The sequence below is a fragment of the Dasypus novemcinctus genome, chromosome 2 (genome assembly GCF_030445035.2).
Source record: "Dasypus novemcinctus isolate mDasNov1 chromosome 2, mDasNov1.1.hap2, whole genome shotgun sequence".
NCBI classification, from domain to species: domain Eukaryota; kingdom Metazoa; phylum Chordata; class Mammalia; order Cingulata; family Dasypodidae; genus Dasypus; species Dasypus novemcinctus.
In genome coordinates, this window is record NC_080674.1 from 145,445,391 (window position 1) to 145,470,341 (window position 24,951).

General features: G+C 40.7%; 1 protein-coding gene across 2 annotated transcripts in view; it reads right to left on the reverse strand.

The window, feature by feature from the left end:
* Positions 1–24,951, reverse strand: part of KLHL3 (kelch like family member 3) — a 196,430-nt gene that overhangs the window by 58,953 nt on the left and 112,526 nt on the right. For both annotated transcript variants that reach the window (XM_023586585.3, XM_004450501.5), the window contains exon 6: positions 17,966–18,075. In XM_023586585.3, coding sequence (XP_023442353.2) covers positions 17,966–18,075 — 110 coding nt within the window. The remainder of the gene's footprint in view (positions 1–17,965; positions 18,076–24,951) is intronic.

The window sequence follows — 24,951 nt, forward strand, 5'->3', positions numbered from 1 at the left end:
CCATAACACAGACAAGTGCGGGCTTAGGAACACCAGGGCCTTGACTAGACTAGACACTGGCTGGTCACCAAAAAAATGTTTGTGTAAGAAAGAGTTTTAACTTTGTATAACCTGTACCTTATTATAGTAAAATGTTGCACCTCTTTATTGTAAATCTTGCAGTTACTTCCTATTATTGTAGATGATGTTGCAGTTCTGATAGCAAACAGCTGCTTATTAGTTTCTAAATAAATACCATGTGGAAACTAGGGTTGAGGCTCTCAGTTCCAGAAGCTGTTGAGTCCCCTGCTCCCATCTTTATTTCCTCTCTTGTGTCTTTCTTTCTGTCCTTTCATTTCTTCCGTTCTGCGTTGGCTTCCCTTCGTGCAAACCCATTGCTGAGCTGGTCTCAGCAGGGAAGTGTACCTGCTCTGTCTCTGTACCTCCCCAACCCCCCCACCCACCATGCTGCCCAGCACAAAGCCAGGTGCCATGGGACTTTGGTTGATAAAACTTTAATGAAAAATGAGAAAGTTTCCAGGTAATTAGGATTTACTAATGATAGAACCAAGTCCACGACCTTCCTCATCAGCCAGCTTAGTCTTTGTTTAAAAGCTAAAAAGCAAGCTGAGTCTAAGGAGGTCGATTTTTAACCTTATCTTTGTTTTTGGCTTGACCTGTCTAACTGGTTCCGCTTAGCTGCTCTGTTTACTTACTCAGCTGTGAAAGCCGCAGCTCTGGGCAACATCAGTGACCTTCACCTTAGCTACAGGAAGGCCACAATCCTTTTAAGTTAGACTCCATGCTGGAAAAAGCAACATGCAAATAAACTTTCAACTCACATCTACCCCAAATCATTCCCAACAGCCCCTCCCATCAAGGGACTGGGCAAGGCAAAGGGCAACAAATGGCAGCAGCTGGTATTTATCTTCTCCTTGGATTCTCACCACAACCCCATGGGTAGATAATATTGCCCCTTACAAGCCCCAGAGCTAGAAAGAAGAGCTGTGTTCCATACTCACAGTCCCAAGGCTCATGCCTTACCCACTATTCTTAACTGCCTCTCGAATGTCGAATGTCAACAGCAGGGCTTGGTAAACTACATCCTGCAGGCCACACCAGCTTGCCACCTGTTTTTGTAAATAAAACTGTCCTGGCACACAGCCATGCTCACACATTCATACATTGTCTATAGCTGTTTTCACACTACACTGGCAGAAGTTGAGAATATGTGGCCCACAAAGCCTAAAATATTTCCTATCTGGCCCCTTTGAAGGAGAAGTTTGCCAAGCTCTTATCTCTAGAGTTTAAGCAAAGACCCTGGGGCTTCAAGCAGGGAACAAACACAAAGTCTTCTCAGATAAAAATTACTGTTCAGGAGGTATGTGGCTCAAGCAGCTGAGTGCCCACCTCCTACATGGGAGGTCCTGGGTTCAGTTTCCAGTGCCTCTTGAGAAAACAAAAACAAATAACAAGAAAAAAAAAAAAAAGAGCAACTCAGGGAAGCCCATGTGGCTCAGTGGTTGCACACCAGCTTCCCATATATAAGGCGCCGGGTTCATTCCCCACTCCCAGTACCCCCCCTCCAAAAAAATTACTTTTCATGGTTCCCAAGATGCAATGATCAGCCGCCTACAAGGCATGCTTAGGGTTTCACTTTTAAACAACGAAACAGCATCATTTCCTTACTGCTTCATGTTTCCAAATCAATCTCTTGAGTGCTGTGAGGTTGCGGGATGGAAAAGCGTTGAAGAAAATGAGATTTCCTCCTTTCCGACTCACCACACTTCAGATAAAAGCACAAGCCATGGCCAGAGAAGGCCAGATGAACCTACTCCTTCTGCTGGACTGGACCTGCACAACCTGAGAGAGCAGAGCCCCAGGGCACTCACCCCTGCTTCTGAAATGTGTTTTGAGAACTAAGAAGGGAGACAAGTTAAAATAGGCAGGCAGAGACTTGGCAAGGGGAGAGGTCCAATTAAGGGTGATTCTCAGCAAAATATAGGAGGGGAGCAAAGGAAGTTAATTCCGACAGCATCAGGGGAAAATACAGGAACAGGTTTCTCTATAGGGATGCTTTGTTGCAGGATTTGAAAGGGACTAATTTTATCAACAACAGGCACAGTGCTAGGCATTTTACATGCATGATCTCATTTAATCCACCAAGAACTCTGTGAAATATTGTTCACATTTTACAGAAGAGGAAACAGCATCAGAGAAGTTAAGGACCTTATCCAAGGTCATACTTCCAGGAAGTAGTGGATGTGGGATGTGAACTTCCCTTGAACTCCAAAACCTAAGCTCTAACATTAGGCAATATTGCATCTCAGAGACATGATTAGTTGAAAAACCTGAGCAGACTGATGAGTTGAGAAAATAAGTCCCTACACCCATAACTCTAATTACAACACTCCTCCCTCACCTTCCTAGGACATCACTCCTGGGCACCTCAGAGATCAAGGCAATAGCATTTGCTCAAATAGGCTCCCATGATCTCAAATAAAGAAAACAGGGCTTCTTGACATGAGAACGAGTCTGTCCGATTTGTTCTTGTTTCTTAAACCAAACTTTAACAAAAGTTGCATTAACTATATTCTCACTTCATTGTCACACACAATAGTGGGGACAGCTGGGAGCAGTGGAGTGTGGAGCTAGAGCTCATTATGCGTGTTTCTTCCCAATCCAGCGTTTGGTGATATTACATTGGCAGCTTGAAGTCAAACTTGATGGAAATATTTGCACCGTAGAAATCAGTACATGTTACAAATTGGGGCTTTCAAAATTTTATGGAGAACAAATTGCTAAACATTAACCAGCACACCACTGGTTACCAGGGAGTGTCTGAAGTCTCCCAGATTCTAGAAAGCCTACCCGGATCCATTCACAGCACTTAACAAAAGCTTTTTCTTGTAGATACTTCAATTTTAATTTATTTATTTTTCTCCCCTCTCCTCCCCCCCAGCTGTCTCCTCTCTGTGTCCACTCACTGTGTGTTCTTCTGTGACTGCTTCCATCATTACCAGCGGCACCAGGAATCTGTGTCTCTTTTTGTTTTGTCATCTTGCTATGTCAGCTCTCCGTGTGTGCGGCGCCACTCCTGGGCAGGCTGCACTTTCTTTCACGCTGGGCGGCTCTCCTTACGGGACGCATTCCTTGCATGTGGGGCTCCCCTACACAGGGGACACCCCTGTGTGGCACAGCACTCCTTGCGGGCATCAGCACTGCACATGGGCCAGGTCCACACAGGTCAAGGAGGCCCGGGGTTTGAACCACGGACCTCCCATGTGGTAGGCGGACACCCTATCCATCGGGTCTAGTCCGCTTCCCAAGATGCTTCATTTTAATCTGATAAAGGCCCTATAAAACCACTAGATTCATTCACAGAGTACAAATTGGTTTGTCCAACATTATCAGGGTAATTAATGACAGGGCAGCAACTAAAACCACTCACTTTCAATCTACATTTTCACAGCACCCTGTACATTTCCTTCATTGTGCATTTCACAGTTTGTAGGTATATATTTATTTGTGTAGATATTTTCTCTGATAAATGTTTGTCTCCCCGACTCTATTCTAAGTTCCATGCAGGCAGAGACCTTGTGTTTATCTGTTCACCAATGTCTCTCCTGTGTCTCATGCATTACTTGCCAAATGGAAAGCATATATTTCTTGAGAGAATAAATTAATAAAAGCATGAATGAATGGCTAAATGGGTCTCTTTCTACAACAGCATATTGCCAGATAGCTGTCTTCAAGCAACCAAAAATAATAAAAAAACTAAACGAATGGCATGATCTAACTTGGGAATTGTTCTTCAGCTTTCTATTACTATCTGTAGATAGTAAAAAAGACTTTCACTATGGTTCTGCAAAGAATGAGGACAAGGACCACAGCACAGTATTTGTTCTGTTTTTTAAGAATTTTTATTTTTATTTATTTCTCCCCACCCCCTTGTTATTTGCACTTGCTGTGTCTGTCTTTCTAGTTTCTTTAGAAGGCACCAGGGAACCAAACCCGGGACTTCCAATGTGGGAGGGAGGCACCTAACCGCTTGAGTCACCTCTGTTCCCTGGTTTGTTGTGTCTCTCATTGTGTTTTTCTTCTTGTGTCCTTTGTTGTGTTATCTTGTTGCACCAGCTCACCATGCCTGCTCGTTGTGCCAACTCACTGTCTTCACATCAGGAACCCAGCCAGGGACTTCCCATGTGGTAGGCAGGAGCTCAATCGCTTGAGCCACATCCATCTTCCCTGCACAGCGTTTTGATGAAAATGCCTGCAAGCTGGGGGTATCTGCCAGAGAGCTTCAACAGCACTGATCCTACGAATGACAGTAGCACGATGCAGGGATGGAGAATGCTTTCCTATCAACAGTGGACTGAGCTGTCTTGGAGGGGTCTTTTGCCATAGTGAAATGATGTATGAAAATTTTTTTTCAATTTTAAATGGTAAGCTATTGGCATATAAAAGCTCTGATAAATCCTGCAGGAAAGAAACCTTCTTAACTTTGTTTAGTAACTGTTGCCATAATATATCTGACCTGAGGACACTTTTTTAACCCCAAACATCTATAAACATCTCACAATGTTATGGTTTTGTGGGACACACTTGAGCAAATACTAATGTAGAGAAGAAAGTCCTCAATCCTTAACCCTTTCCACAAAACCCTGCCCCATTCCCAGCCTGCCCCATTTCCCATACCTCACCTCGAGGAGCCTTTATTCTCATCACACAATTATTATCCCCCAAGTACAAGCTGTTCCAAATTTCCATGTCTTTATTCCTACTATTTCTATAATCCAAATGACTTTCCAAAATCCTACTCTCATTCCTCAAGTCTTTGCTCAAATATTCCTTTTCCATAAGGGCGTGTGTCCCAACAACCTGGAATGAAAAAGTCCAAGATGCTTTCCTTGAACTCTGCTAACAAGCAATTACTTTTCTTGGCCACATATTACAAATACATGTTTTTGGATCTGGCTGCCGACCAGCCTGTGAGCTCTTGAACAGTGATGTCCAGGAAGAGGCACTCATCTCTGGATGCCCCTGTCTTTAACAAAGAGCAGGGGTGGGAGGCAGATGCACACAGCTCCAAGTCACAGAGCTATAAATGGTTAACAAGTTGTATCGCCTCTCTGAGCCTCCATTTCCCCCTCTGCAAAATGGAGACAATAATCGCTGCTTTGTAAATTGTGTGAGGATTAAAAATTACATGTCAGACATCACACTGAGCAGAAGTCAGACACAAAAGCGTACACACAACACTATTCCAATTTTATAAAGTTCAAAAACTTGCAAAACTGATATAATACATGATTCTGAACCTGAACTAATAATAGAGGAGAAAATGCCCAAAGGGACATTATTGGGACATAGGAAAAAATTGAATTAGACTGTAAGTTTTATGTTAATGCTAAATTTCTTGAACTTGATAACTGTATTTAAGGTGGTTATATAAGTAAATATCCTTGTTCTTAGGAAATGTCCTTGGAAGTATTGCATCCAAGGAGCAAGAAGCATACAATCTACTCTCAGATATTTAGAAAATAGAGAAATAGGGAAGTGGGTGGATGGATGGATGGATGGATAGATGACAGAAAAAGAGATGATAGAATATTACATCAAATGTGGCAAAATGTTAAAAGATGCTAGATTTGGGTATCTGGGTTTGGGGTATTTTGGAGTTCTCTCTATGGTTTTATATTATTTTTGTAACTGTCCTATAAGTTTGAAATTATTTCAAAATACATTTTTTTAACTGTCAAATACAGTCCATGGTATGAAAAGCCAAGACAGCAGCTACCCTTCTCAGGGAGGGAGGTAGTGACCAGAAGGGAGTTCTGAGGTTCTGGGTTTTTTTAATCTGGGTGCTAGTTATTGGGTTGTTTCACTTTATGAAAATTTGAGCTGAACTTTTTTTTATTTGTACAGTTCTCTGTGAATGTACTTCAATACAAACTTGACATTTTTGGAAAAGAAATGTAACTGAAAGTGGACAGTAAGGGTAGTTTTTTTGGGCATAGCGTTAATGATGTTCTGCTTAAAGATGTTTATTGAACTGCGCTCTCCAAAGGAGAACAGTAAAAAGAGTAACACTGAGGCAGGGGCCCAGGCTGAGGAGGTGACAACTCTAACTACCAAACTCAGAGTAAGGAAGGGCAGCCAACAGCTCACTCCAGAGGGGCAGAGGGGCCCAGCAGCTCCGTCACCTGCGGACCCCTAGCTGCCGAGGCGCTAGAGCCACAGCCGGCTGGGGATTAGGACAGGAGGGCCGGCAGCAGGGATGACCCCAGCAGAGGGGGCCCAGTCCCTCCCAGGAGATAAGAGAGCAGAGCTCCGCCCCTGACGTGCAGTTTTGGAAGATAATAGCACATTTTAAAATGTGATAATGCAGAGAGAAATTAACCTGTAGTTCTCGTTATAACTGGTACATGACATTAATCTGGTTTTTTAAGAGGACTTACCAGTTTCTTTCCTGGCCTTTGCCTAAAATTTGGCCTGTTTCCCCACTAAAACTGTCTTGGGGAATCTCTGAAAAACCTCGATAGCATTTCATGAGAAAGCATGGAATTCTTGAGAAGTAACAACGTATTTACCAGCTAAAAAAGTCAAGTTCCTTGAAGTTCAGTAACTTGCTAGGCCCCGCAGCAATGCAGTGGCAAACTGCTCTGGGACTCAGGAGTCATCTCTCTTTTCCTTAGAGTATGTGAGTCGCTGGGGTTTCTCAGCCTGCCCCTAAGTCATGGAGGCTGCCCATGACCAGAGCTGAACTCTGCGTCTCAAAGAAAATTACAACACCCAGGCTCCCTGCTCAGGGACTCCGCTCTGACCCCACCACGCCTCCCCTGCAGAACCAGGCGGCAGGGGGGCCGCTCCTCAGTCTGGGCTCTATCTTCCGTGGCGGGGAGGAGGGGGACAAAGTTCCTGCCAAACCACACGTGACTTTGTGATTCCACCAGATCCGTTTGTCCTCTCTCAGATAACAGGAATTTTAAAACAAAAACAAAAGCCACATGAAGGAAAAACAAGAGAGGAAAGGGCAAAGATCCATGCCCTCTCCTGCCCTGTAATTCCCACATCTGTTCTTATTTTCTGGAAAAAGAATGTAAATGATTCCTATAACCTCCGCTGGCGCAGGGCGGGGTCCAGCAGGCACACTTCCTCAGGGACCATCCGCTGAGCACCTCCAGGCGCCTCGTGGGGCACGGAGTCAGGGGCTGTGCAGGAGGCTGTGCGGGAGGCGAGGGGTTTTGAGGGCGGCGGAGGAGACAAGGCGTGAACAAAAGCCAGTGATGGTGGCAGAAGAGTACTGAGACCGGCCTCTTTGCTACTGTGAGGACGTTGCGTGGAGTTCGTGGAGTTAAATCATCAGGAGGTTGACTACATCTATGGCTGATGACATCCACATTCAACTGAGGAGACTGCCTTGGCAATGAGAGATGTCTCATCCCACCAGTCGAAGACTCTGAGAGAAGTGATGATTTCAGCATTCAGAAGAGCGAATCTCCGTATCTATGTCCACCAGCCAGCTTCTCCTGCGGAATTCATCAAAAACCTTCATCCGAGATCCCAGCTTGCAGCATGCCCTACAGAATTTGGACTTGGGTATGCCCACAGTGGCGTGAGACAATTTTATAAAATCTCATACTATTTGCAGGCATCTTCTATCAGTTCTGTTTCCCTGATTTAAGTAGCGGGGCTGGGATTTGAACCCAGCCACACTGACTACAGAACCCATACTTTTAACCACGAGGCTCTTCAGTCTGCCAACAACCAAGCTGCCTGGGCCCAGCCACTGCCATTTGTACTCATCATTAGCAGTAAAATACCACATGTACTCGAATTCAAGGTACACGGTTTTTACACATTTTAACATGTCTAAGGCTGACTGCATCTTATGTTAAAAGAACTCTGTGGGTTACAGGCAGATGAGTAGGTCGTAAGATAACTGATATTGCTGCTCAAGTGTGGGTTTAGCTGAACACAGGTTATTTGATTACCACCTCAGCTGAGTTTTCTACAAATGTAACATTATATGCAGTTGAATTTTCACTTATATTAAGATCCCCAGCATCACTTCAAATGCATTAAAAAAATTTCACTATAATGCAAAGTGAAAGGAAAAGCTATTGTTCATGCAAAAGACTGCCTGTCACACACAGGCAATGTAATTAAAGGGAATAGAAATTGCCATATCTCCTGGAACAGATTGCAGCATTTTCAAACTCTAAAGAGATTGAAGTGACTGATTCATACATCACAAAGGACTATCACTCAAATGATAAATGTAATCTAATTATCAGAAGCTTCCAGAGAAGCTATTTAACTTCCAGCAATATGTAATCAATTAAAGGGGGAAAAAACTACATGTGAGCCAAAAGAGAAAATGTAGTCCAAATCCTCCTGTTGTTTGAAAAGCCTCAAAATTACACTGCCAGCCTTAAAGGGACAAGATCACGAGTCATCTGCCTTATGAAAAGCATCACATGGCTCTGACGCTACACATAACTTCTAAGAACCACATGTGACACAGAATGTCATTAATGTGAAAAAGGCCTAAACTCCAAACTCTGGTTATACAGAAAGAGCAACTCATATGTAAGCATATAATAAATGAGAGCCGCTATGGACAATTTTTTAACTGTGTACATTTAATACCATGTTTCTTTATTTCTGGAAAGTTGCAATTAACTCAAGGGCTTACTTTGCCATTATCAATGGCAAATTTGATACCATTAGCATTACCAATGTTGCCTCAAAATAAAGGAATATGGCAATAACAACAATGACTACCATATATTGAGCATATGCCAAACACTGTATTTGGTATTTTACATCCAATGTTCTGTAATCCTTTTCATATTACATTTTAGGAAATTAAAGTTCAAGGAGACCAGTGACTTGGCAAGGTCACAGAGCCAGCAAGCAGTCCTGCTGAGAATGGACCCTGGTCTGCCTGAGTACAAAATCCGAGTGGTTCCAAAGCACCATCATGCCTCTCCCTAACAACTGCACTCTGTCCCCACCCTCACTGGGCACAGGGAGCCCAGGTTAGACTTCACTTAAAGAAAACTCACTAGGATCTTAGAGCAGGATAGACCAGCATAAATTCTAGGTAGCACGGTCTTCCCTCTCAACCCAAGCACCCCCAAACGGATCCACGTCCCATTGTTCATATGACTGTTTCTATTTTCTCAACCTGCACTTGAGGACATGCTCCCATGGCCCCAAACTGACCGACTTCCCCAACATTCACACAGCCAAACAATTTACCAGTTCACTCCTCCAGTTGTGCCAAGTTGGCAGCACAATCCAGAGAAGAGAGTAAATAGGCTTGGCAAGAAGCAAAGGAGGCCTCTCTGATTCTGGGGTTAAGGCAGAAAGAGGCCTAGGGCCTGACCAGAGGCATTTTTTTCATTCGAGATGCTGCTTTACATGAGAGTAAGAGAAGCAGTGGCCTCCCTGGGCCTATGAGAGAGTCCAGTTTGCCGCGCCAGCTACTTTCTGGAGATTCATCTGAAGTCTCAGAGCAGCCTACAGGCCTAATAAATGACTGCTTTTTAAAAAATATATATAAAATTCATTGAGGTATATCAATCTTACATGAACATATGTATTAATAATAATAACTGTATAGTAAAAGTTATGAACTTACCAAACAAACACGCAAATCATCACACAGGGCTCCCATACATCACCCTACCACCAGCACCTTGCATCTTTATGAAGCGTTAGTTACAAACTATGAAAGAGCATCGTCAAAGTATTACTACTACCTGTAGCCCATATCTTACATTTGGTGTATTTTCCCCCCAACCCACCCAATTAGTAATGCCCTGTATTAGTATTATGTATATGCTATAGTTCATGAGAGAACATTCTCATATTTGTTCTGTTAACCACAGTCCACCTTCCACCACTGGATTCCCTGTGTTGTACAGTCCCATGCTTTGCACAATCCACTCTACATGTATACTCAGTGGCTCTCATTTTCATCACAGTGTTATCATCTCCTCAGTAAACTTTAGAACGTTTTCGTTACTCCAAAAAGAAAAATCCTATACGACCCCCACTGCTGTCCCTTAGTTTTAATATCTTCTTTGCCTTTGCTGCAAAAATATTACAGTGTTACTATTAACTATCATCCATAAGTTACACTGCTTGTAATTTTCCCATGTACTGCCATATTCTTAACACTGTGTAAAAGACGACCAATGTTACATTTATACTATTAACCACAATTTTCATGTACCACCAAAATCATTGTTATGCATTCCCTAGGTTATGGAATGTCCTTTCAAATGACATTTATATCCATAGACTACCACTTTCAACCACAATCACATTTAGAAATCAGTAGTGTTGATTATACTCACTATAATGTATTACCATCAACTCTATTCATTTCTACACTTTTACAATAAACTGTATTAAAAATACTGCATACATTAAGCATCAGCTCCCATTCTCAACCCAAATTCTATCTCCTACTGTTCTATACTCTAGAGATTACCTCTGAGAGTTTACTCACCATATTTAGTCATATTAGTGAGACCATACAATATTTTTCCTGTTATGATTGGCTTATTTCACTCAACATAACATCCTCAAGGTCCATTCGTGTTGTCAAATGCATCCCAATTTCATTTCTTCTGACAACTGAATAATATTCCATTGTATGTATATAACACATTTTATTTATCCATTCATTGGTTGATGGACACTTGGGCTAGTTTCATATTTTAGCAATTGTGAATAATGCTGCTATACGCACTGGTGTATAAAAGTTAGTTCGTGTCCTTGCTTTCAGTTCTTCCTAGTAATGGGATTGCTGGATCATATGGCAGTTCTATATCAGTTTCTTTTGCTTTTAGGGACTGGGGATTGAACCCAGGACCTCGAATGTAGGAAGCCGGCACTCAATCACTGAGCCACATCAGCTTCCCTGAGTTGATTTTATCATTTGTTTTGTTTGTTGCTTGCTTTTGTTTATTCAGGAAGCACCAGGAACAAAACCCAGGACCTCCCGTGTGGGAAGTGGGTGCTCAACTGCTTGAGCGACATCCACTCCCCCTCAGCTATGTGAGGTATTGCCAAACTATCTTCCACATAGGCTGTACCATTCTATATTCCCACCAACAGTGGAGTGTTCCTATTTTTCCACAGCCTCTCCAGCACCTGTAGTTTCCTGTTTGTTTGTTTGTTTGTTTTAAAATAATGGCCATTCTATGAGGTGTAAAATGATATCTCATTGTAGTTTTGATCTGCAGTTCCCTAATAGCTAGTGATGTTGAGCATCTTTTCATATGCTTTTTGGCCATTTGTATTTCTTCTTTGGAAAAATGTCTGTTCAAGTCTTTGCCCATTTTTTAATCGGTTTGCTTATCTTTTTATCATTGAGTTGTATGATCTCTTCTGTTATAACATGGATATCAAAGCCTTATCAGATATGTGATTTACAAATATTTTCTCCCATTGAGTACCCTGCATTTTTGCTTTCTTGACAAAGTCTTTTGAAGAACAAAAGTTTTTAATTTTGAGGAGGTCCCATTTCTCTATTTTTTCTTTCATTGCTCAAGCTTTGAGTATAAGCATTAAGAAACTACTATCACAAGATCTTGAAGATATTTTCCTACATTATCTTCTAGGAGTTTTATGATTGTAGCTTTTATATTTAGTTTCTTGATCCATTTTGAGTTAATTTTTATATACAGTGAGAGTTAGAGGTTTTCTTTCTTTCCTTTGGATATGGAGATCCAGTTCTCCCAGTACCATTTTTTTTTTTTAAGATTTATTTTATCTATTTATTTTTCCCCGCCCCCTCATTGTTTGCATTTGCTGTGTCCATTTGTTGTGTGCTGGTCTTCTCTTTCTAGAAGGCACCAGGAACTGAACCTGGGAACCTCCCATGTGGGAGGGAGGCGCTCATTGCCTGAGCCACCTCCACTCCCTGCTTTGTTGCATCTTCCTACTGTCTCTTGGTTGCATCATCTCACTGTGTCATCTCATCGCATCAGTTCACTGGGCTAGCCCATGGTATCACCTTACCATCTTGTACATCTTCTCCAGAACCAAAACCAGACCTCCCATGTGAGAAGTAAGCACTCAATCCCCTGAGCCACATCTGCTTCCCTCCAAGTACCATTTGTTGACTAGATTGTTCTGGCCCAGCTGAATGGGCTTGACAGCCTTGTCAAAAATCACTTGACTGAATATGTCAGGTACTATTTTTGAATTCTCAATTTGGTTCCACTAGTCAATAGTCTATCTTTACACTAGTGCCATGGTATGGTATTTTTACCACTGTTGCTAAGAAATATGCTTCAAAACCAGGAAGTGAGAATCCTACAACTCCATTCTTCTTTTTTAAGACATTTTTCTCTCTCTGGGGTCCCTTACCCTTCCAATAATTTTGATAATTGGCTTTATATTTTTTTTTATTAAAAAAGTCTGTTGGGATTTTGATTGGGATCATATTGAATCTGTAAATCAGTTTGGGTAGAATTGACAACCTAATGATATTTAGTCTTCCACTCCATGAGCACAGAATGTCCTTCCATTTATTTAGGTCTTCTTTAATTTCTCTTAGCAATGTTTTCTGGATACAGGTCCTTTATGTCCTTGGTTAAGTTATTCCTAAATATTTGATTCTTTTAGTCACTATTATAAATGGAATTTTTTCTGACTTCCTCCTCAGAATGTTCTTCAGTAGTATATAGAAATGCTACTAGTTTTTTGCATATTAATCCTGTATCCCAACACTTTGCTGAACTTGTCCTTTTCTTCTAGTAGCTTTGTTGCATATTTCGGGGGATTTTCTGGATAAAGGATCATTTCATTAGTGAACAGTGAAAGTTTTACTTCTTCCTTTCTTATTTGGGTGCCTTTTATTTCTTTTTCTTATCTAAGTGCTCCATCTAGAACTTCCAGCACAATACTGAATAAAAATGGGGAGGGTAGGTATCTTTTTCTTGTTTCTGATCAGTGGGAAGCTTTCAGTGTTTCACCATTAAGCATAATGTTAGCTGTAGATTTTTTATATGTGTACTTTATCATATTGAGAAAGTTTCCTTCTATTCCTATCTTTTGGAGTGTTTTTGTCAAGAAAGTTTGTTGTATTTCTCAAATGCCTTTTCTGCGTCAATCAAGAGGATCATGTGATTTTTCTTCTTCAATTTATCAATGTGGTTTATTACACTAACTGATTTTCTTGCGTTGAATCATCCTTGCATACCTGGTATAAAACCCCTTGATCATGGTGTATAATTCTTTTAATGTGCTTTTGGATTTAGTTTGCAAGTATTTTGTTCAGGAATTTTTCATCTATGTTCATTACAGAAATTAGTGTGATACTGGTACTTTGCATCAGCATCCCTTAAGCTGACTAATATAGCGTGTTTCTAGGAATTTGTCTATCTTGCCAATATTGTCTGATTTTTTGGTGTATAGTTGTTCACAGTATCCTCTTATGATTTCTCTTATTTCTGCAGGGTCAGTGCTAATGTCCCCCTCTCATTTCAGATTTTATTTATTTGTGTCTTTTTTTTTTTTTTTGGTCAGTCTAACCAAGGGTTTGTCAATTTTGTTGATCTCGAAGAACCAACTTTTGGTTTTGTTGATTATCTCAACTGGTTTTTTTGTTCTCAATTTCATTTATTTTTGTTCTGATCTTTACTATTTCTTTCCTTCGGCTTGGTTTGGGATTTGTTTGCTATTATTTTTCTAGTTCCTCCAGGTGGGCAGTTAGATCTTTGATGTTAGCTCTTCTTTTTTAATGTAAGCACTGAGGGCTATAAATTTCCCTCTCAGCACTGCCTTTGCTATATCCCATAGGTTTGGATATGTTGTGTTATTTTCATTCATCTCAAGATATTTATTGATTTCTCTTGCAATTTCTTCTTTGACCCACTGATCAAGGATGTGTTGTTTAATCTCCATTTATTTGTGAGTTTTCCCTTAAAAGGAATGTGTATCTTACTGTTTGCAGATATAATGCTCTATAAATTTCTGTTAGGTCTAGTTCATTTATCACATTAGTCAAGCTCTCTGTTTCTTTACCCACTGTCTAGATGTTCTATCCAATACAAGAGTGGTGTCCTGAAGTCTCCAATTATTATTGTAGAGCCATCTCTTTCTCCCTTCAGTTTTGCCAGTGTGTGCCTCATATATCTTAGGACATCCAAGTTAGGTGCATAAATATTTACTAGAGGTATTTCTTCTTGGTGAATTGCCCCTTTTATTAATATACAATGACCTTCTTCATCCCTTACAATAATTTTGCATTTAAAATCTATTTTGTCCAATATTAGTATAGCTACTCCAGCTCTTTTTTGGTTACTATTTGCATGGAATATCTTATTTCAACTGTTCACTTTCAACCTTGTATCCATAAATCTAAGTGAATCTCTTGTAGAAGTCATATAGAAGGATCATATTTTTATCCATTCTGTCAGTCTATGTCCTTTGGGGAGTTAAAGCCATTAATGTTCAATGTTATTAGTGTAAAGGCATTACTTATTTCATCCATTTTATTTTTTGACTTACCATTGTCATAGCTTCCTATTGTCTGTCTTTTTACCTTTAATTTACTGTTAATAATCTTCATTTCCATACTCTTCTCCAAGTCTCTCACCCTTGTTTCTTTTTTTCAGGCTATAGTACTTCCTTTAGATTCTCTTGTAAATCTGGTCTTTTGGAAACACACTCTTTTAGTTTTTGTTCATCTGTGAAGACTTTAAACTTACCCTCATTTTTGAAGGACAGTTAAAGAATTCTTAGCTAGAGGTTTTTCTCTTTCAGTACTTTAAATACATCATACCACTTTCTTCTTGCCTCCATGGTTTCTGATGGGAGAATGGCACTAAGTCATATTGCACTTCCCTTGTATGTGATGCTTTGCTTTTCTCTTGCTGCTTTCAGAAACCTCTCTATATCTCTGTTAGTTATTCTGAATAGTAGTTGTCTCAGAGTAAGTCTATTCATATTTATTTTGTTTGGGGTGTGTTGTCCTTCTTTCATAAGGGTGGGGAAGTTTTCAGTCATTATTTCCGCAAATATTCTTTCTTTCTGCCCCTTTTCCATTCTCTTCTCCTTCTAGGACACAATTAATGTGTATGTTTGCGTGTTTCACTTTGTCATTCACTTCCCTGAGACCCTGTTTCATTTTTCCATTCTTTTCTCTTTCTGTTCTCCTGTCTTTTCAGGTTCAGATGCTCAGTCCCCCAAGCCAATAATTCTGTCTTCCATCAATTCAAATCTGCTGTTATATACCTCTAATGTATTTTTTTTAAGATTTATTTATCTATCTACACTCCCCTCACTGTCTGCTCTCTCTGTCCATTTGCTGTGTGTTCTTCTGTTTCTGCTTGTCTTCTCTTTAGGCAGCACTGGGAACCAAACCTGAAAACTTCCAGAGTAGGAGGGAGGTATGCAATCTCTTGTGCCACCTCAGCTCCCTCGTCTGCTGCATCTCTTATTGTCTCTCCTCTGAGTCTCTATTTGTTCTGTCGTCTTGCTGCACCAACTCTCCACTCAGGCCAGCTTCCCACATAGGCTAGTACTCCTGCGCAGGCCAGCACGCCTGCATGGGCCAGCACTCCACTCAGGCCAGTTCATCACACAGACCAGCTCTCTGCACAGGCCAGCTCTCTGCTTGGGCCAGCTCACCGCACAGGCCGGCTTGCCTTCACCAGAATGCCCCAGGAATTGAACCATGGACCTCACGTATGGTAGACAGGAGCCCAATCACTTGAGCCACATCTACTTCCCTATAACGTATTTTTAATTTCATCCATTGTGTCTTTCATTCCCGTAATCTCTGTTACTTTCCTTGCAGGTTTTCAAATTATTCTCTGTGCTCATTCAGTGTCTAAATTTTCTTTATCTCTTTGTCATATTTTCCTTGAACTCCCTGAATTTATTTAGGAGATTTGTGTGATTATCATTATTAGTTGTCTTAAACCTTGTGTCTTATCAGGATTTTGGGTTCGTTCCTTTGGCTGGGCCATCTCTTCCTGTTTCTTAGTATGACTTGTAATTTTTTGCTGATGTCTAGGCATCTGAATATGTCAGCAAATTTACTCTGATGGTCAATTTCTTTCTCTTGCCTAGTGGTTTTGTTTCACAGCTCTTCTTTGATTTTTGGTTCTACTTATGTTAAGTCTTTAAAATTGCCCAGCGTAAAATATCAAAATAGGGCCAGGGACCCACTAATGGGGTGCAGACGTGCTCCAAGGGGACTTGCCCATGTTTCTAGTCTCTACAAAGCCAAGATTCAATGTGGGCTCTGTTGTCCAAAGTCATGGAAGAGAAACCACCCCCACCCTCTGCCACATATTCCCTCTTCCAAGGACGGAATATATCTGTTCCCCTCTCAGTTGGCTGCAGTGAACCACAGGTTTTATCCAGGCTGTTCACACTGAGGGTAGAGGATAATTGCCCTTCCCAGCCACAGGGTTTGTAATTTACTGCTTTCATTTCAACTTCTATGTCCCTCTGTCCTTCATCCTCCTGGAGGATGCACAGCTCTCTCCTGGTCCGAAGACCCCCAAAGTAGCTCCCTCAGACAGCTTTTTGCCCTTCCTCCATTGCTTTTGTGAGAGACTTGAGCCGTGCCTACCTACTCCCATACCATCTTCCCAGAAGTTCCCAACTGCTTTTCTTTTGATCATATTTTTCCAGGATGATAGGTAGGGGCTTATAAATTTCCTCAATCATCTGATCAAGTGCCTCTTAGCACAGTGTCATCTCTGATGTAAAACCCTTTCCAAGGCTATCCAGGGAATAGTCCCTCAGGAAAGGGCCTCAAGCTTGGGCACTAAGAGTGGAATAAGACAATTCAAGAAACAGTCCTTGAACATCTCTGATGATGCAGAGATGAATAAGATGCAGTCCTTACCATCAGGAAACTCACAGTTGAGCAGTGAGTTCAGATATAATTATAATAAAAAGCAGAACAAGATGAGAAGAAGAGATCAATTGCAAATGCAAGGTCAGTACAAACCTGCATCTACTAACCTACTAACACTGACTTAGAACGTACTAGGTACCAGATATTATACCAGACATTTTATATACATTATCCTTTTTAACCACGCAATCACCTTGTGAAATACGTTCTAGTACTATCTTCACTTCACAAATAAGAAAACAGAGAGCCAAAGTACCTTGCCTAGGTCATAGAAATAATTTTTAAAGATTAGAGATGAGATTTGTACCCAGCTGGCCAACACCAAAATGCATGTTATTTTCACTATAACAGACTGCACTCCTGGAATCCTTTCTGGTAGAAGAAGAATCTGAACTGGTTTGGAATTCAATAGGTTAAGATGGGATGAGAAAATAAGCCAAACAGAGAGGACAGCAAGAGGGAAGGCTTGGAAAAGGTGTGCAGTAAGTGGACTAGGGGACCTGTGTCAGGAGACCTGGGTTCTAGTCCTGGATTGGCTACAGACTATCTCTGTGACATGAAGGAGTTCCTATCCCCTCCCTCAGTCTCAGTTTTTCTATCAGTAAATGAAAGGATTGGAAGAGGTGTTCTCAAAAAGTCTATTCTGGCTAAAATGTTTGATGATACTCATAAGAGGCCATGCAGGACAGTGCTTAAACCTCAGCTGTAACATGGGGGCAATAGCAATGCCTGCTTCACAGCACCGAGGTAAAGGCTGAATGAATTGAAGAACATAAAGCACTTTGCACTGTGCTTAGAAAACTTTCGATATTTAGTAGATGGAGGCAGCTATGTCATCATCATCATCATCATCACTGTTTTTTTTTATTTAATGAATCCAGAAAGCAGGTGTAGTTGTCATGGACCAGAAGCTGGTTTGTTTTAAAGTTTAAAAGGACAAGAAATAAGCCCTGGATAAAAGAAGGGAGGAAGGCAGGGAGTGAAAAAGGGAGGGAGGGAAGAAATATCTCACTGAACCATAAATCCCTCCCGTGACCAGATCATGAGGACTCTGTTTCATCACAAAGAGCCATGCCATACCTTCTCTTCTGAAGAAACGGTCAGCTTGTCACTGGATATTAAGCTGCATACCTGGTCCAGACTTAGGCTAAGAAATTCTTCCCCCAGCATCACCTCTGGAAAGTGCTGCTCTGTTCCCCAAAAAATAAAAATAAAAAAAAAGCATAAGTTAAGAAAACAAAGTTATAACACACTTCTGCCTTTCCTTGAACCAATACCATGACAATCTGTGGAACTCACAGCGGCGTCCTACTACACAGACAGACATTTTGGCTAGAGGGAAACCAGCCTTATAACTCAGCAGGAAAGACATCACCCTGAGTGAGCCTCCTCCCACACAGCGACACAGACAAGAATGGGGCAGAGAGAGCTGAGATTATATCTTTTCCATGCTCCATGAGATTAATAATGACATCGCAGAAAAATTTTATTGGGATCTGCACACTTAACTGAACTAATTTCCCTTCAAGGCATGCAATAGTAGAGCTGAAGATGGTGTCCCCTGCAGCACAACCAAACGGAAGCAAGTCAGAACTGCTGTGCAGCTGGAGTCCCTCAGGGTTCTGATAGGAAGTCAACAATACAAGGGTGGAAGACAGGGTCATCCTTTCCTGTCCCAAGTCAGCCTACTATAGCCAGTATTTGGTCCACAAGGAAACCAAACCAAGCATCCACCCAGGCATGGTAGCTACATGGCTGGCCCCACCACCACTGGGAACAGGCCATGGCAGCCAGGCCTACAGAAGCTGTTAACATGGAGGCAGACTTGGAAGCAGCTAGAACAAAACCAAAATCCCCCTTAGTCTGCAGAGGCATTATTTACAAGGGAGAGTTCAGGAACAATTCCTACTCTGACACATACCCAAATCACAATCCTGCTGCTACAGAGGTGGTGTAATGTCAGGAAAAGCACCCATTTCAGAAAGAAGGGGCTTAGATTCGATTCCTGATTTTGCATTTATGAGCTGTATCTTTGGGACAATAGCTTCACCTCCTTGGACCTCACTAATCTCTATTGTAAAACAAGGATAACACCACTTCCCTTGCCTCTCTCCCATACTCTGATGAAAGGGGATCCATGAAAGTGCTTTGCAAGCTATTCCAAGGTGAGCCAACCCAAGGGCTCATAAATTTCTGGTGCAACAGGCTCTGGAGATCATGGGCCCCTTCATGATCTGCCCCCAACCGTGCTCCCTTCTCAGTTTTCTCACAGCCCTGCACCTTCACCCCAAGAAGCATCTGTGGTCTTGGCCTTCCAGGTTCCCCGACTCCTCCTTCCTTCTTTGGTGGCCCCTCTTTGACCTGGCAGCCTCTTGGATAACTTTAAGGGGCTATACTTCCCCAGCAGGCTAATAACATCACTGTGGCCACAATTAAAGTTGGCCCATTACCCTGACTTGATTTAATTGATTCTGAACCATTGTTCAAATATGCCAGGAATATTTGTCATAAAAAGACAAATTTAGAGGTCAGATCCTCTATGAAAGGAACAAACTTTTTTTTTACATTAGCAGAGGGAAAAGCTGTTTTGCCCTTTCCTATATTTCAATAGGAAAAGCCTTTAATCAAAGCCAGAGAGATTTTCTCTAAGCCAAACACAACATATAAATGCATTACCTCCCCCCAATACCCCAGAATGGGACATGACTCCTGGAGATAAGCCTCCCCAGTACTGAGGGATTATTACCAAGTGCCAACTAGCAATGACCTGGACTCACCCAGGTCAACTAACAAGATGATGATGGACAATGATCATCACAAGGAACAGAGAGAGTCTGTAACTGCAAGCAAGATAATTCCACCCACCTGTCCCATGGGATCAAAGCCCCCTCTCAGTTAGAGGCACAGTGGGCATAACCATCCTCGAATCCTCAGTATTGGGGAATGAATGATAGACTGAAGTAGATTTACTGTTATTTCACTATAGACTTATTGTTATTCTAGCAATGTAAAAACTTTTATCATTCATGTGGAAGCAGTGGCCACTGGAAGTTCTAAGGGGTGGGGAAGGGAAAAATAGTTGTAACATGGAGGCATTTTCAGGACACTGGAATTTTCCTGAATGGCATTGCTATGATGGATACAGGCCATTATATATTTTGTCATAACTTACAAAATTGTTTGGGATAGAGTGTAAACTATAATGTAAACTATAATCCATGCTTAAAGGTAATGCTCCAAAATGTGTTCATCAGTTGTAACAAATGTACCACACTAATGAAGGATATTGTTAATGTGGGAAAGTATGGGAGGGGTAGAGAGTGGGGCTATGGGAATCCCCTATATTTTTTATGTAATCTAAAGTATTTCTAAAATAAATTTTTAAAAAGTACTAAAAAAAAAAGCTAGAGAGATTTTAAGTTAGACATTCAGAAGATATTCCTAACTATAGGAATTTTTAAGACTTTTAAGTATGTGCAAGAGTGTATGGGATTTCCAGTCAACCAAGATGGCAGCAGAAGATGCTCTGGGGTGCTGAACCCCTACAGAATCTTTGAACATCTAGCAAAAAACTGTCAGAGACATCTTCCTCAGAACTTTGGAAAGCAAAGAGTTTCAGTAACTGGAGGAATGCCGAATCAAGAAGACTCAAATTTAAAAAACAGTAGGATCTCACTCTGCAGCATGTCCACAATTATATACTGTTTTTCATTTCCTGTTTCTTAATAAACTCTTTACTCCCTTGCCAAAAAAAAAAAAAACAGTAGGAGAAACTCATGGGGCCTTGCTGGCCCATCCTCCAGCCCCTCCTGAGCATGGTTTGGAGCCAGCCTGCACTCCCATTGTGGGTCCCTGGCCCTGATCTGGAGAGAGCAAAGTAATCCCTATGCCCATCAATCAGTTGACAGCCTGAAAGACTGAAACAGGAAATTCTTCTTGGGCTTGCCTTCCCAGAACTTGCCCTGTAGGCAGAAGAAAATTTCAGATAGTTAAAGTAACAATTAAGTCAAAGAGGTCTGGGTTGAAGAATTACTTGCTTTAAGTCATACAATAAAGCTCCCTGGAGTGGAAGAAAGACTATTTAGAGTAGAGGGGTATTCCAGTACCTAAAAATGGGGGAATACCAAAGGCCCCAAGCAAGCATAAACCCAGGACAAGACACAGGCTCAGAAAAGATAGAGCAAACCTTGCACCTCACATTTGCTTCAGGCTCATCCTCTTGATAGGAAGGCTAAACTTAGAAGAAGAGCACCAGCAAACATAGCACAAATTTGCAAAAACTGTGAAAGTTGTAGTTTGCATTGGTTTGTTTGTTTTTGTTAGCTCCTGGCATTCAAGGAAATCTCTAACCTACCACTAGCTAGATACAATCCCAGAGATAACACTTTGAAATATTAAAATGTATAGAGTGCAAAAAAGAAAGAAAGAAAAAATGTAGAGTGCAACAATAGATTACAAGACAAACAAAGAAGCATGGACTGATGACCCATCTAAAGGAACAAGATAAAAATTCAGAAATCATCAATGAAAAGGCCAGACTTTGGACATACTAGACAAAGACTTTTTTAAAAAATGATCCTCAGAAAATACATAATTAAAAATTCACTATTTCTTCATCTCTACTACTAGTTATTGACTAATGTCATTTCTAAAAATTGAGATAGAAAAATTTGGCAAGCATATTATTCCTGGTCACCCATCTCAGTGCTCATTTTAGTATCTCTTGTCTTACTCATTAATGCTAATATTGACCTTTAATCTAAAAGTCTAAGAATCTGTAATTCTTGATACAATACAAAACTGATTCTGTTTTTCATCCTCTATGAATTATATTATTGTATACTCTGGAATAAAATTATTGTTATCTTAAATAAAAAGATCTTCAATATGCTCAAGGAGATAAAGGAAAAACAGAGAAAGAACTAAAAGATAACAGGAAAACAATGAATGAACAATACTAGAATCTCAATAAAGACATGGGAATTTTAAAAACGAACCAAAACAAAAATATGCATGTTCAAGAATCCAAACCCCCAAACAGTATAAACTCAAAGAAATTCATGCCCAGACACATAGTGGTCAAACAGTCAAAATGCCAAGGACAAAAGAGAGTTCTGAAAGCTGCAAGAGAAAAGCAATGTGTTATATACAAGGGAGTACCAATAATGTTAAGTGTCAATTTCTTATCAGAAACCTTGGAAGAAAAAAGGCAGTGGGAGTAATTATTTAAAGTGTGGAAAGAAAACAATGACTAACCAAGAATTTTACATCCAAAGAGACTGTTTTTCAAAAATGAGAAAGAGATTAAGATATTTTCAGAAAAACAAACACTGAAGGAGTTTATCACCATCAGACCTGCCCTAAAAGCAATGCTACAGGGAGTTCTTCAGACTGAATGGAAAGGACACTAGACAGTAGATCAAGGCATCATAAAGAAATAAAGACCTCCAATACTATTTATTGAATTTTTTAATATGTAACTCCACTTTTTACTTCTTACAGGTGCTAAAATGCAAATGGATAAAAAGTAATGATAATGATCTCACTGATATGACTTAAGCAAATTGAGCAGACTCACAGAGCTATATTATGGAAGATAGCTAACATAACAGGAGACAGAAAGGGAGTAGAGAGTGGTGAGCCAATGCCAATACGGGACAAATCTATGATAAGATGCAAAAATGTGGTTGGGCAATGGATGGGCATGAGTGGTGCAGTGATGTGATTGGGTTCAGTGATGCTGGTCTTTGAGGGCAAGGGAGGTGAGGGGGTTGGTTTGGACTATCCATGGAACTGGGGGGAGGGTTGGAGGAAGGAGTGAGTGAATTCTTGGGATTTGCAAATCTGTGGTTAAAACTACAATGTTGGGAATGTTCTTTTGGCACATGTGGCAGGGGAGGGTTACTGGTGTAGGGTGTCAGGTATGGGGGGATATATGAGATAGGGCATACCTAGGGCATGCTTTTATGGAATATATAAGTGTTCATCTTGTCATAGTGTATTATCTCAGTGGATGGAGACCCATACAATAAAGAAAATATTAAATTCCCATCCTGGGGAGTGCTGCTATGTTTTCAATTAGAGGGACAAGAATCCCTTGAGAACATAGGCAGTGCCTAAGAAAACAGATCAATATGTCAAGCCCTCAATAATACTGCAAGTAACTATGAATCTTATTCTTCGAAAATTGAAACTTAGTGGTTACCATAGGCTATGAGAGGAGAGGAAGGGAAGAATAAAATAGATGCAACATAGGGCATTTTTAGGGCATTAGAATTGTTCCACATGATCTTGCAATAACAGATACAGGCCATTTTAAATTTTATCAAAACCTATAAAAGCGTATGATCAAAAATGTAAACCATAATGTAAACCATTGACCATGTTTAGTAGCAATGCTTCAATATTTGTACATGAGTTGTAACAAACTACCATCCACATGTAAAATGATATTAAGAGGGGAGAGTGGAAAAGGGGAGGGTATTGGGTATATGGGAATCCCCTATATTTTCTGTCTTCAAAATCACTAATTCTGTCTTCAAGCAATTCAAATCTGCTCTTTTGTGCCTCTAATGTATTTTTTATGGTTTTAATTCTATATACTTTTTTCTCTCCACTTTTTTTAAATGTTACAGTCAAAAAATATAAAAGGTCCCCACATACCCCCAAACCCTCTCACTCCTCTTCTCCCAAATCAACAACCTCTTTCATCATTATGGGATATTTTTAATCTCATCCATTGTGTCTTTCATTCCAATAAGGTCTGTTACTTTTCTTTGCAGGTTTTCAAATTGTTCTTTATGCTCTCCCAGTGTCTTCTTAATATCCTTTATTTCTTTAATTATGTTTTCTTTAAATTCTTTGAAGTGATTTAGGAGAGTTGTTTGATTATCTCTGATTAATTGTAGTAATCCTGTATTTCTTCAGGATATTTGGTTTGTTCTTTTGGCTGAGCCATCTCTTTCTCTTTCCCAGTATGGTTTGTAATATTTTGCTGATGTCTAGGCATCTGAATATTTTAGTGTATTTGCTCTGATGGCTAATTTCTCTCTCTTGCCTAATGTTTTTTTGTTTGTTTCCACAGCTCTTCTCTGATATTTGGTTCAACATATTCTCAGTTTTTAAAATTGCTTAGCTTAAGTTTTCAAAATTAGGCCATGGACTCACTAGTGAGTGCAGATTTTCTCCCAAGGGTTGGATATAGGGAAAGCAGTTTTTGTCCATGCAGTTTCCAGACTGACCAGCAGATGGCGGTAGTCAGCATACCTGTCCATGGAGGTGTTTCAGCCTCTGTTTTCCTGTGTTCCTGTGTTGAATATCCAGATTAGAGATTCAAAGTGGGCTCTGCTGACCGAATTCACTGAAGAAAATCACCCCAACCTCCCCCCCCTCCCCTTTTTCCTTTGAAACAGCTGACAGGGATGAAGATTTCTGTTCCCCTCTCAGTCAGCTACAGTGAGCCAGAGGTTTTACCCAAGCTTAATATCTTTGGGGTGGGGGAGGGGAGCCCTTCTGAGTAGCTACAGGGGCTTGGTAACTCATGTTTGCCTTTTTGGCTTCTTTGTCTCTCTGTCCCTCACCCTCCTGGGGGGTTGTGTAACACTGTCCTTGTCTGCTGACCCCCAAAGCAGATCCCTCGGACAGCTTTTAGCTCTTTCTTCATTGTTTTTGTGAGAGCATTCAGCTCTGCCTATTAGTCCATTGCCGTCTTCCCAAAATCCTTCTCCCCTATATTTTCTAAGTGACTTTTCTGTAACCTAAAGCTTCTTTGAAGATAAACTAGAAAAAATAAGACACTGGGGAAATATACAGAAGAAATCACTGTACTTACAACAGATCTTACAGTGATGAAAGACACAATGACTAAAAATTTTATATTATTTCAATTTTTTATTTTTTTAAAGATTTATTTATTTATCCCCACCCCCCACACCCCCCCGGTTGTCTGCTCTCTATCCATTCACTGTGTTCTTCTGTGACCACTTCTATCCTTATCAGTGGCACCAGGAATCTGTGTTTCTTTTTGTTGCGTCATCTTGTTGTGTCAGCTCTCCGTGTGTGCGGCC